A 13380-nucleotide genomic window follows, 5' to 3' on the forward strand; every position below is an offset into this window, starting at 1 on the left:
CGCGTTGTACCAGACGCCGTGCCGAAGAGACCGCAATACGGGAGATTATAAATAGCCCCTGCTGGCGAGGTACAATGGGACGCCAAAATTTGGGCTGGACAGGATAGTTCAAATCCCAGCTTTCAAAGAGCAAAAATAGGTGCACTGAACTGACTGACCAAATCTTGATGCAGATGCAACCACCAAAAGCAGGCAGACCAGTTACGAGAAGCTACGTTCCTTAACGCTGGTGGGTGGCACAGGAGGGGAATGGAGGAATTTGCACAACCAGCCAAACCAATCGCGACTGACCCGACGCAATTCAACACGGTCTATTCCAAGTTGGGAAGATATGTCTTTGTTGCCGGCACTACATCCTGTCGCCTCGTGGAGTGTCGACGTCCATTCACCAGCCACTTCCAGAAAGCCCTGTTTCTTCAGGAGACCTTCGCCTACAGTCTACGGCACATGCATGAGGCATCTCGTTTTTCAACCCCTTAGTGCGAGACAGAGAGAAAACCCCGATACCGAGGGGGTGACGGTTACGCGCTGGAGGAAGGGGCCAATGTGGCTGGAACAATGTCGATCTCCGGCTTTCCTGTGTACCCCATACACCGCCGCCGCCGCAACAGAGTTTCTGGCACATCAATACATCGGTCACAAGCCCCCATCAGCATCAGCGACTGATCCAACTACCAGGCCGCAGGCGACATTACGTATGTCCAATCTAAACGTTGGCCTGGCGTCGAACCGTCTGAAGCCAGACTGACTTCGCCATGACCGAGAAGGAAGGAAATCAGGTCGATGCACCCCCGTATGCGTGGGTGACGAAAGAACCTTTACCCAAAGTGCAACGTTTCCCGCACCCAACGACTCGCCCACAGCTTCTCGAAGCTAGCTATGCCCTGATTGAGAGCGTGGCCGATATGAATGAGTGGTCCAACACTGGGCTACCAAATTCCACTAACGTCGAAGCGGAAACGTTTGGCAACACTGACAGAGACTGTGCGTCTTCCTGGCCCGATGGTTTATGACGGACATTTCGAAGTCCGCCCCCAAACTTCTCAGCCTGTTACTGGTGCCGCCCATTCCCGTATTCATATACTGCCGTGGCCGATCGCTTATTGGGTTTCCGCCGCGTGTTGGTAGAAGGCTTCGTCTCAACGCTTATTGGTCGAGCGTCACCGCCTTCAGGACTTTGCAGCAAGTTTCCTTCATCCAACACTAGTTAGGTAAGTGCCAATATGCCACGGGGCGTGCTGAGATGCCCTTTGATTGTGTGAAGCTTAAATCGGATTTTTCGTACTTGCTGGACTACCTTTATTAGCAGAAACTTATTCTATCAGCATCTCGTAGTCGTTAAACGTCCTCTAGTAGACTTGCTTAGGCGACCGAGTTTTCAAGAAGTCCTACAGATGACACGAGCAGCCAGTCGCGCGGCGCGGCGAATTCCGTCGCCATTGCGACGCTAGTCCCTCGCTGTAGAACATGCTCTGGTCCTCGAGTGGGCCATCTATATTGCAATCAGTCAGGACTCGAGCTATTGATTAGCAGTAAAAAGATGAGTTGTTTGCTACCCAAGCACCTAAGCAAGCCAAGGTTCGAAAAGTAATTATCTTGGGCTGCGTTCCCAAGTTGCAGGACGCTATGTTAGCTGGCCCCGCTATCTCCTGTCAGTTTTCGAACCGGCTCACGAACCGTTGGGCCTGCACACAAACCCAGTCCCTGTATCCGTTGCCGTACCTGGCACGCCCAGATACCGCAGTACGGAGTACTTGAGGACTTTGAAGTTTGAACCACCAAGTGGGCCAGAACACCAAACGGTCTGAAGGGGCATTTGGCGCGTCCCGTCCACCCCTCCCAGACCCATGGACTCGATTTTACGCAGTACGGATACTGATAGCCAGACTATGCACGGGATATTTACACTATTTACCAACAGATTTTCTCCCGAGAGACATCACTCTCGCTTCGAATAGCCTGCAGCTCTATGCGAAGACCGACAATAACCTAATCTGCTTTTTGGTGTTAGTACTTGCCTGGACACGGCACAGCATGACGGGCCGGTTGGCTAGGATTCAAGCCCGAGGTACGTAGAGCTGAAGCTATCCTAACTACGCAGTACGGCTGGGGTCTCTGCTCCAGGGCCGCGGGAGAGCTGGCGCCGGGTTCCCTGACACCCTAAGAATCAGGCCAACGAGCATGGGATGGATGGTGGGATGGTACCGTTCAGACCTGGCCAACGCCATCAACATCTGCAAGCCCCCGCCCTGGCTTGCCAGCCTGAGTTCCCGACTGGCGCGCCTGCCAGGGCAAGAAAGCTGGGCCACTGGTGATGGACTCTGGGGAGCCCAAGTGCCACTGTGTCTGGAAAACACGGGCTGCAGCCATTCTCAAGATCAGCATCCCAAGAGCAAGGTACTTCATACCCAGGCTGCGACAGGGAACCGCAGGGATCACGACACTCTTTGGCATTCCCTTGCCATTCTCCTCTGCGTGTGCGGTCTGCACCACTGCCCCTTGGCCCTTGTCCCAAGTCTGGCTCCTGGCCCGTCGTCTCCCCAGGTCGCAGGTGCTCCCGCACACTCTTGATAACCCCCCTGTGGTGTGCTCCATCCCATTCCACCATGGCCCAGGAACCAACTCGACGGTGTCGTTATCCTTGCCTCCCGCATTGCATCGCACCGCCGAGGACCGTCGACCGTTGCAAGCCTGAAGACATGGAGAACCAGCAGGGTGGCTCAGATATGGGTATGGGCAGGTCAGAATATCTGCTCAAAGGCAAGATATTAGATCGTATTCGCAGCGATCAAATGTGCTTCGGGAAACTGTGCGCTCTCACACATTTCGATCATGTCTTCGGGCAAGGCTCTCACTCGGTCTCGGCGACTTTTGTTGGCGACACGTCGGGAAGAGAGATACATGCCCAGTTGTGATGGTCGTGTTACCGCCACACCAGCCACTTTGGCTAGGGGCGCATGGAGCAAACAGAAGTGACTGTAAGATGCACCATAACATTGACAAATTCATTTGCGCTGCACCCTCAGAACATGGGAGAATCGTCATCGTGCCTCGAATCTGTCGAGAATGGGATTGGATGTGCAGGCGCAAACATGGCTGTGCCTTTACCAGAGCCGAGTACTTTGCGTCATGGAGCGGAAGACATGGCCGCTCTATGGGAATTGGTAGGCCACAACTGACCAACACAATGTCGTTACAGGCGATTACTGGCAGAAATTATGATCCAGTCGGTCCTCGAGTGTGTTACTGGGCTGGGCCGATGTGATGCTCCATGGCAACGTTGAGATACGACCAAGTGCGAATGAGACATGGCTGAAGTATAGTAGATGCCTCGGCCATGTTCTCGTGTGATTCAATGACATGAAGTTGAACGACATGAGGTTGAAGATAACCCTGGCAGCCTTAGCTCTGGCAACCTTGTGCGTCCTTGTTCACAAACCCCCGCTTGGCAACAGCATCTCCACGTGCTTGGGGCATGGTCCAGTTCCATCGTGACTTCCCAATCCTGGCAGCCCTGAGGTGAGCAACCACCCACGATCCTGTGTGCCCGCAGCTCGCAGCCCAGTACTCCGTACTCCGTACACCGTACACATAGGATGGTGAGGTCAGGCAGGTACCTACCTACCTTCCCACCTCACGCTTCTTTCCCTTCCAGGTTGCCTGGTGTTGCCCTATGGAGAGCATCCCCTACTTCCTTCCTACCTACTTCCTACCTGGTATGGAAGGGGTAGCTGCCACCTCCTGGCTCCTGGCTCGTGAGATGCATCGTCCTGCCTTGCCTCCCGTTGCCTGCCTTTGCCATCGCGCCTCTGCTTCCCTGCCCTGTCTTCCCGCTGACCCCCGTCCCATTCCCTGCACGACAACCTTACAATAGTTAGTCTGACCAACGTCACTTCAACTTCAACGTCAATCTCGAATTTCAGACACCACCGTCATCATCATCATCACCATCATCGCCATCGCTGACACCAGTAGCTTATTGCTCCCGCATGTCAACACTCGGCAGCTGTAGCCGTTCTCTTGCGACGTTGCCTTAACCACCTTGGCGGCATCGCGAGAATCCGGTCTCTTCATCTTCTAGGCGAGGCTATCCTCAAACACTATGGCAGCATCAATAAGTCGCCGTCTAAACTTTGTTCGCCCCGGCCGACAGTTCGAAGCCGTCATAGTCTCGTCGCATATCTGTCTTCCTATACCAGTGTAACGCACAAGAACAAACAAGACATATCCTTGGATCGACTTGGCCTGCCCTCTTCGTCTTCTTCCTCTCCTTCTAGACGAGTCGAGACGAAACGGAAAGAAGGACGACCCGACGAGCCACTTCTTCTACTGAAACATAGCTTGTTCGTCTCCAGGCCAGGTCTTCAGGTGACCTCGACTCGATTTCTCCACACACCATTCCCCAATGTGAGTCGTGCTGTTTCTCACCCAAGTTACAGCTCCAGACGGCGCCATGGCGTCCCCTCCCACACTTCAGATTCTGCCATGGCCCCTTTACCTATCTAAGTAGTCTCGTTCTCTAGAACTCGTCTACCCTGATGCTTGTCATGAGCCAACTCACGCCACCCACGCAATTTTCTCGAGACGGTCCGTCTGCTTCGCTAACCGCCCGCCGTTGATGTTGCGCAATATGTGCTGGCAGATCGATGTGGGCGGGCCCTAGCGAAATGTGGCATGTCAACGAGAAAGCGGACTGGAGGAGCGCACGCCAAAACCGCGCCTCTCTTGACCGATGTCACCCCTCTGCTACTTCGCGATTGATCCAACATGGAGCGACGATCCCCCCCTTCAGCTTGCGTCTTTTTCTCCAGCACTAGGTATTGCACTCCTCCTGGAGTTGTCCATATTCAGCGGGCATCCCCGTTACACCCGTCCACCTCTCGCGATTTATTTTTGGGAAGGTCAATATGATGTTGATTATGACAATCGTGCAACAGGCAAGAGATCAAACCCAAGGCTCCCACGATTATCCCTGCGTACTTTGTGTCGCCTGCCCAAGTTTCTACAGCACTTCATCCCATCCAACCTGTCGGTCACATTCTCGAACGCCAACTGTCCAACGTTTGCGCGACCTGCAACCAGGGAGGTCCCCAGCTGTCTAGTGTCGTGGCGAATAGACCCCAGGGAAGGGGGGAGAGAGGGGGGGGGGAGAGACTGCGCACACAACCACACACCTCTGTTCCTGCGCAGTGTGACTGCGACCTGAGAACCCAAGAGTCCGGGCCGTCTCTCAGATATAGCAACAAGATCAGACAAGACATTGCCACAAACGCGGCAGATGGATGCAGAATATTGCATACAGCGCGTATTGCATCCAATCAACAGTGGAAAAAGCGGCGCCTTTCTAGCATCGTACTTGATGCATAATCGAACTCGACCCTGTGACCCCAAGCATTCTGGGCAGTTACTGAAGGAGCATCTCAAGCCAGTCGCTCTATTGGTCTCTGAGAGCTACTCACGTTCGAGCTCGACCAGAACCGAAGCGGCTTAAGGATATTGTCTCTCGGAGCCGCCGTGACTAAGACCCAACCCGTGCGTTCTATAGAATTGTCGTCGTGTCGCGATTCAGCAATGTCGACTGCGCACACTCCAAGGTGGCACATCAAGCAACAGCACGAGGAGTCCGAGCAACCTCGTGGTTCTTTGAGGTTGGCACCGTTTCCGACCCCCTTGCCTCCCGCTCAACCCCCAACCCCCAAGACCCAGGGTGAGACGCTCGGGTCGGCTAGGCATTTTCGTGTGTGGGCAAGGGTTGTTCAATGCTAACCGTGACCGGTGTTTTTTGACAGGCAACGGTCCACCAAGCTACCTTGAGGTAGCACTTGCTTACCTTGGTCATACCGTCCCATTCCTCGTAATCTGCAGGGGATTTCAGGCTTCTAGATCTGGCTCAGAAGCGCAGCCGTTCCCTCAGACGGCTTCGACGTTGAAGCTACCTTAGGCTACCTTAGCAAAGTCGCAAACTAATACTGGCATTGCCACTTCAGCTATGGATGCCGAAGAAGCTTATTCTCATGGTAAGTGAGCCACCGCCTCTCCACGGGGCGCCTGTCAACTCTCACCCTGGCTCTTCTTGGCTGGCTGACAAGCATCTCGGATCCTACGCAGTATGTAGATATCGATGGACCTCCTTACTCTTTCCACCCGCATCAATACTGTGGGTGTTCATCAGGGTGTATCTTCCGTTGTTGGAGCGGTGAGGATGAACTTCGGTCTAGGCTCTGCACATCTCGTCGATATTCTTCAGCATTCGCTCCGTTGGCCTGTCTCCCTAGGTATTCCGTACCCTCCCACCGGGGGACCGGTTCCGTCCACACCTCTCTTCTCGCTGGCTCCCCTTACACCTGCCCACCCGATTCATTTAGCCGGGATTCTTTCGTCCACATTTCTCTTGGAGGGCCGCGGCATCATCCAATGGTTGTCCTCTGGACGCAGCCCATCACACCCCAGCTTCTCCTTAATCAATGTGCCGAGTGGCCAACTGAAGGGACGTCGACCTACTTAGGAATTGGCGTTATCGCTGGTCCTATTTTTTGCTCTTTTTTCTTCTTCCTCTGAGGACCCGTTGCCAATCACTCGAGTCTCCCTGGCTCTGCCTAAATATCCGGCATTCTCTCCATGACGCCGTCTGCTTCTTGACTCTGCTTTCCCTTGCTTTACCCGTTCTTCCACACGCCTCCCAGTCACACCCATTAAGCCGTTCGTTTCTCGCAGTGCCTGACAATCACAAGCGTCTTAGCAACCCTACGCTATTCCTTCGGGGTCTGCGTTGCGTCATAAAGCAGCTTGAGCCACTCCTCAGCACGAGAACCCCTTGACCAGCCCAGAAGCACCCTCCAAGTAGGTTCCCCAGTTGCTTGACAGATGTACATTTTGGTTCCCCTTGCGAGAGGGAAAGGACGCCATTGCCAGCACCTGTGGCCTTTGCAAGGCTGGCCTGCATGAACTAATTCAGAATACAGATAGAACAACGACGCACAAGTCAGGTCCCCCAGTAGCGGGACACAGCAAGGCCTGCAGACACATCCCAGATTTCGTCCGCACGGCCCCGGCGAACAACGTTCGACCAGCTCCCTGGTCCATCCCCGGAGAATTGGGAACCCGTCACACACCACCCAAACAGACCGAGCCAGCGTTGAGGCATAGCTCCATTCGAGCAAGGAAGCAGATACACTAATCAAGCCCCCTACGGATACGCTACCTACCGTCAGAAGGACTAGAAGAACCATCGACTTCTTCCTCGGAACCCCGCTGTTAGAGCCTTCTTCTCCCGCATTCGTTCCAGGTCAGGACACCCAAGCTGCGCCAGCCTCAAATTCCGTGCATCACTGGGTTGCCCTCCCCTGCACAAGTGTACACTACACACACAGACACTCACATATGCACACTTATACTCGCACACATACACACACACACACACACACACACACACACTAAGCAGACGCTGCAGAACCACCAGAATCCACTTCTAGCCCTCTCCCAGCCAGCCTTATCATCCAAATACAGGCGCAGACACTCCCAGTCATTGCTCGTACGGGTCATCAAAGACCGCAACCCGTCAACGCGTTTCCAACACGTCCTGATATCCATCCCAAAGGTTCGTGATTTTTCGTCTTTAATCTCCGACTTTGCTTTGCTTCCCAAGCTCCCCGCCGCGTGTCGAATCTTGTCCAGCCTTTACAAATAGTCGTATTTCCGATGGGCTCCGAAATTGCATTTCGAGATGCATCATCTGAAGGCGTTGCTGTTCGGCGCCTGTCCGCATGGGGCTTACACTACGCCCAAGCGCGTCTTTGTTTCAATTTCGGTAACGTCCCATGTTGCAGTCTGCGCATGAACATGGTCTGCACGACTCATCGCATCCCCCTGGGGCCTCTCTCCTTGTGTGATTGCCGTCAGGGGAGGGGGGTTGAGGGTCACCATTTTATTGGGGCTCTCTCGGGACCCGGTCGCGTGTTCTTGACGCGGTCGCATGAATTTGCTCCGATCAAAGTTGGGAAAACAAAACACTTAAGATGCTGACTTGAGTCGATTTGCAGCAAGCTGGGATATCTTTGTTTCACAACGTCGCCAACCTCGGACACACCTGCCCAAGATCACGGGTTCAATCTTTGCTCAACTGACGCCCGCACCAACAACGAACTGAAGTTCACGTAACGCAGCGATCGCGACATTTGGATCAGTCTACCTGAGCACAAAAAAAAAAAAACGTGAGTACGTACGCGGACAACAGGCATCTCCCAGTCGTTTTCTTGCCAGCAAAGCGGTGGCCAACCTCTCTTTCTTCCCACGGATATTCCTGTTTCCTTGCCCACGCGTCCATCAGCCGTGATGACTTGATGGAAAAACCTTGCACCAAGAGGTGCGGGGAATTCAGCGAAGGTTGGGCATCAGGAAGGGCCATCTCTCGGCGATCTCATATCATGCCAGCCTGGCTGGTAAGGGACATCGAACATCCCCGTTGGGATGAATTGGAGTCTGTTCTGATTCCAGGGAGGCCTGGAAGAGCCTGGTTCAAGGTTCACTAGCTACAGATGACAGATGCTAACAAAGACGCACAGAAACATCAATATCAACTCATGACTGTCAGAGCCATGGCGCAGAACAGGCAGCCCTCGGGTGGCTACAAGCAGGAGCCTGATCACGTAAGTCTAGCCATATTTCCATTACTCTACATACCCTTTCCTTTGGTTGTTATGGTATTGAAAGAAGTCGGTTTCCTGTGCGTTTTCCCCTCGTCCCCATTTCAATTACTCAAGTTCGCTGTTCGCGCATAAGGGTGTCTGCCTCAGCTTGAACGCTTGCTGGCCCCTAGCTGCCGGAAGACTCGTCACTCGGCTGCATGCTTGGACGGCGAGTCGTGACAGGCGGTCACCACGGACCTTGACTGAAGCTCTCAAGCGGGAGTTGCAGAAGAGGTCAAACATGGATAGGGTTTGAGCTACGCGCATGGTTGGCGTCGACAAGATGAGTTTCCTGGGATTCCCGTGGCTTCCAGAAGATGGCAACGCTGTCGCAAGCTTGACCAGGTCAGGACTCCAAAAAGTCTGTGAGATTGGCAGGGTGGCTCCTGTTTCACCAATGACCGGGGCCGTCGCAGGCTCCATTCGCATGAGTGGGACCTCCCGACCAGTGTACTACGACGCTATTCCCTTTTACACCACTTTGATTTTAATTTATCTTGGTTTTTTATTTTTGCTCGTTGAAGTTGGGGGAGAGGAAAGTTGGAGAGAGGGTGAGGGGACAGGCGTGGGCAGCCAGACCAAGCCAGCCGGGGTTGGGCAGGGCAGGGCAGGGTGAGTGCTACCCAACCTGGTTCAAGCTCCGGGAGGCTGGTTGAACATTGGAGACCTTGGGAAAGCTCCCAGAGACACGTTCGTGGTTCTGCCGTCTACGGTCGAGTCTTCGCTCGCCGTTGACCGGGGTCTCACGCGGACGTGCAGGCTGTTGCCTTTTGGCGGGCACCCCTTGCGAGCCACAGCAATCGCGACATTCCTCTTGTTGCTGGCTTTTGCATTTACGTTTTCTGTCCGTATCAACATGTTCTTCACATCGTTCGTCATCTTCCCTCCCGCGCTGGATGGAGGTGGTGACAAGGCGAGATTCGATGGCGCAGGCACCAAGCCAAAAGGTGGCTGGTTCGTTGGAAATGAGGGACACCACGCAGGGCAAAACGGCGGCCAACGGCTTCCCGGGCCTGCCTAGATGCCTAGTGTTGTCTCGAGCACAACGGGTACCGACCTTTCAGCTTTTTAAGCCTTAGTGAGGTTGAGCTACGCTATGGTACGCGCGCGAGAGAAAGCGTATACTGTGTACGCCTCCCCCTCGTTACCGTTCTCTTCCTCGGGCCCGTTTTCCCGACTACCTACCACTCACGTGGACTTAGAAGACGGGAGTGTCACGAGCTACTTCTGGTCATAATGTACACGTCAGAGCGAGGAGAAAAAGAAAAGAGAGAATCCACAAGCTAGCCGAAAGAAACCGGCCGAAGGAAGAGCTCATTCTAGGTGATGAGCTCTATCTGTGGAAGTACGGCAAACACTCGAGTCGAGGTATCCGTAGTGGTGTACACCTCTGACGGGCCTTTCCCTGGCAAAAGCAAGATGAAGATGAGGTGACGATTGTGGAGATCTGGAGGCGTCGGGTGGGGTGCACTCATCCTCTCCCTCCCTCTCTCTCTTTGCTCTGCGGCACACGTTCTTGGTGGGGGCTGCCAGCAGCTTTCCCAATGACGGGTGGCTGAGCAATTGGGAGGGGTGGGATGGGGGGGGGGGGTCGTGCTGACCTAGCCGATGCATTCATCACTCTGTTCGTTTGCCAGAATGATTCGGAATCGGCTGCTGTTGGAGGGAACATCTGCGCGAGCTCTGAGTTCACTCTCCCCATCGATTGCGCATTGATAGGGGGCGGCAATCGGGAATCGGGTGGATGATTGGCAAGAGAGGCAACGTCTGTCGTCTGTCGTCTGCGCCTGTTGTTCATGTTTCGACCCGCGCGCCGGCAACGAGGAGAAGATGGGGAGAAGGAAGGCCTGCAGACCACAGTACAAATCGTTTGCCATTGTTCCCACCTGGAGGCAAGGGCGGCGAGGGTGACTTGGCTGCCGCTAGTTGTGGAGAGTCCAAACCAACGTTGAACGACGAGGGTGAAGACAACCAGAACGCGTCCCCCAATCTCTTTCTCTAAGCTGGTTCTGGGGGATGAAATGTATCAACGACCTCGGAGCACGAATGTCAGGCGCCTGTTGGAGCGAGTACCGAGTACGGCGTTCCCGCAGTGCTGGGCAAGCAGAGCTCCGGGTTCCTGGTTGTGCCTGGGACGTGGGTGATACATGGGCCAGCGGCAAGGTCTCAAGTGCCAGTGCGAGTGCCATGCCCATATGCCTACCACCTCACTCCATAGTCTGTCTGTCAGATGTACCCATCTTCTTCTAGATGCCAGCAGCGCATTAGCAGCAGCAGGCATGAGAAGCCGGACCAGGAGGCCAGGAACGGTCAAGCAGCAAACGCGGGGGGGACATGGCAACGACAGCGCGGGAGTGAGTGCTGTGCCAGGTCCCAAGAGGAAGAAGCCAGGATGTTTCCAGACTGGGCTCCCACACAAGCCGGGTCTCCTCAGGCACATTTTCCCTCGTCTCTCTCTCTTACAGACACAGACTGTCTCCGCCTCATGGGTTCCCACACCGCCTTGCGCCAAACAAGTGCAAGATGTGCCAGGGCCAGGGGTGGGGAACAGGGTGAGGAGGGAACCCGGGAATTGAAAGTGGGAAGCCTCTTTTTGGGGGTCGGTGGCTGAAAAAAGGTACGACAAGGGGGCCAAGCGGCAAAGTTGCAGACGCCATGCTTCTGAAGTCGTATTTTTTCCATAGTTGCGGTCTGTCTCCCAAGTGGACGAGAGACTATCGACCTTTGAGAAAGAGATGAGAGATGAGTGAAAATTTATCACACAAGAGAGAGAAAGTACTGCGGTACACACGCGAGAGAGAAAGAGAGAGAGAGAGACTTGAGAGAGCAAGATTGAGGACCTGCGGCGGCATCCCGGTAGTATGCTGGTCTGCTGGCTAGCCCCGGATGAGAGATGCCTGATTGGGTAGTTGACCCTGCCCGGCCCTGCAAGCGCGTGCCGCCATTGGCCATTCAATCTACAATGCAAGAGACCCCTGTCACGTTTCTCCCATGCGTTGTCCCACACACCCTTTGCAGGATGCACACCCCCTTCGGCCTCATCTCACCCCACTCGCACCCCACTTTATCTTTTTCCTCTTTTCTTTTTTTTCCCTTCTTATTCTTTTCCCAGTACCACACACATCAATAATCACACCCCCAGAGCAAATCCCGTCTGCCGCACTGCGTACACGCCCCTCCTTTCTTTCCTCTCCAACACTACCCAGAGTGTACACCTCGCCTTCACCTTGTCTCTGACTCTCTCTCCTCTCTGCCGACTCTTTCCCACGCACGTTGGAACTTGGAGACAGAGAGAGGAAGAAGTCGCAAAGTAAGGCTCACCATACTACTCTCACGCCCCTACCTTGCCTTTTCTTCTTTTTTTTTTTTTTTTTTTTTTTCACGACACCAGCCCCTCTTGTCCCATCTTCACGTCTTCTGCGTCCTTTCCTCATCTTCCTCGCCCTCGTCCATGCCCACCACCACCACTGCCAATCCACCTTCTCTTCCCAACACCCACGCCCTCCCCGGTCGTTATTATCCCCTGTTCGTCCTCCTCCCACGCGCAGCTCTTGTTCCTGCTCTGGGACCTCTCTGCAAGTTGCAGCAAGAAAAGCATCGAGAAGCTCTCTCTCTTGTATGGGACTACTGCTTGCGTACGCCCAAACCGACAAGATTTCACTCATTGGTGCACTTCTGTCTCTCTCTTCTTTCTCTCTACCTACCTGCCTACCTCCCGCCGACGACGACGCCGCCGCCGCCGTTACTAGTAAACGACTTTGCCTCTTATCCTTTCCTGCACAAGTTACCGAGTAGGAAAGACGGGAAGGCGAATTCACACGCGCGCACGTACGTTCAAAACCCTGACAGTTTTTTCATTGCTCTGTTTTGCATTTGCTGTCTATTGCTGCTGCTATTGCCTGCCTTCTTGTTTTATTGTATTCTGCCTGCTGCATCTTCATCTTACCTCTCACACTTTCGCGCGTCATTGCTTGGCTGGCGCATATCATGCGTTGAGTATGCTCTTGTTCTCCCTTTCCTTCAACCGCACTTCATATCACATACACTACATCTCTTCTTTGACGTCGAGATATACACGGGTATATCCTTCCGACCCTGGGCCTGGCTAGAGGTGTGTGTAAAAGCGCATATGCCCTCATCGTCTCGCCTCCAATTTGCCCCACGGCGTTGGTAGCGCGCTTGCAAGGGCATTGCCGTCGACATCGCCATCTCCGTTGATATCTCGACCTTCGCCGTGCCGTAGCCTCGCATCGGGCCCAAGGTGTCAAGGTACCCTGCCATTATATCGCCCCCCCTTGTATTACCTTACATTGCACTTTCTCTCTACCCCGAACAAGAAGCCGCACCGGTGCGGTATCAAGCTCCACCGCGTCTGCGCCCCCCTGACACTCTGGTTTCCTGTATCTGCTTTTGGTCTGGCTCTGGCTATTGCGTTCCCATTCTTGCTTTCACCCCCGGTTAGGCTGCTGTGGGCTGGCTGGCTGGTCGTGTGTGTCTGTCTGGTCCTGGATCCTCTCTTCTCGCTTGTCTTCATATCTCTGCTGCGGCCTCACACGTGAGAGCGAGAGCAGCAAGTGTGAGCTGTGAGACCGCAGAGTGAAGAGGATTCTCTCACTCTTCGCGAGTGAGTAAGAGAAAACAGCTCTCGTACCCAAGACGGACGCCTCCTGTCTCGTCCCCTGCCTCCTTCCTTTGC

At 54.3% G+C, this 13380-nt stretch overlaps 3 protein-coding genes across 3 annotated transcripts; all 3 read left to right on the forward strand.

The window, feature by feature from the left end:
* Positions 1–2034: 2034 nt before the first annotated feature.
* Positions 2035–3874, forward strand: BDZ83DRAFT_650693 (uncharacterized protein; the record flags this gene model as incomplete). Its single annotated transcript, XM_060510393.1, has 4 exons — positions 2035–2068; positions 2102–2397; positions 2952–3164; positions 3596–3874. The coding sequence occupies 4 exons, from the start codon at positions 2035–2037 to the stop codon at positions 3872–3874; spliced, it is 822 nt and encodes a 273-aa protein (XP_060366122.1).
* A 4312-nt stretch (positions 3875–8186) lies between these two features.
* BDZ83DRAFT_729827 (uncharacterized protein) lies at positions 8187–10205 on the forward strand. The gene is made up of 4 exons (XM_060512825.1): positions 8187–8438; positions 8562–8645; positions 8968–9049; positions 9323–10205. The coding sequence occupies exons 1-4, from the start codon at positions 8340–8342 to the stop codon at positions 9703–9705; spliced, it is 648 nt and encodes a 215-aa protein (XP_060366123.1). The 5' UTR covers positions 8187–8339; the 3' UTR covers positions 9706–10205.
* A 1880-nt stretch (positions 10206–12085) lies between these two features.
* Positions 12086–12995, forward strand: BDZ83DRAFT_271055 (uncharacterized protein). Its single transcript, XM_060502056.1, has one exon. The coding sequence runs from the start codon at positions 12136–12138 to the stop codon at positions 12856–12858; it is 723 nt and encodes a 240-aa protein (XP_060366124.1). The 5' UTR covers positions 12086–12135; the 3' UTR covers positions 12859–12995.
* The last annotated feature ends 385 nt before the right edge of the window (positions 12996–13380 follow it).

Source organism: Colletotrichum acutatum (assembly GCF_030867785.1).
Source record: "Colletotrichum acutatum strain CBS 112980 chromosome Unknown BDZ83scaffold_35, whole genome shotgun sequence".
In the NCBI taxonomy this organism is placed as follows: domain Eukaryota; kingdom Fungi; phylum Ascomycota; class Sordariomycetes; order Glomerellales; family Glomerellaceae; genus Colletotrichum; species Colletotrichum acutatum.

Coding starts and splice junctions, on each gene's coding strand:
- BDZ83DRAFT_729827 (XM_060512825.1), top strand. CDS start 8,340: ATGGAAAAACCTTGCACCAAGAGGTGCGGGGAATTCAGCGAAGGTTGG. Junction 8,439..8,561: donor ATATCATGCCAGCCTGGCTG/GTAAGGGACATC, acceptor AAAGACGCACAG/AAACATCAATATCAACTCAT. Junction 9,050..9,322: donor GTCAGGACTCCAAAAAGTCT/GTGAGATTGGCA, acceptor ACCTGGTTCAAG/CTCCGGGAGGCTGGTTGAAC.
- BDZ83DRAFT_271055 (XM_060502056.1), top strand. CDS start 12,136: ATGCCCACCACCACCACTGCCAATCCACCTTCTCTTCCCAACACCCAC.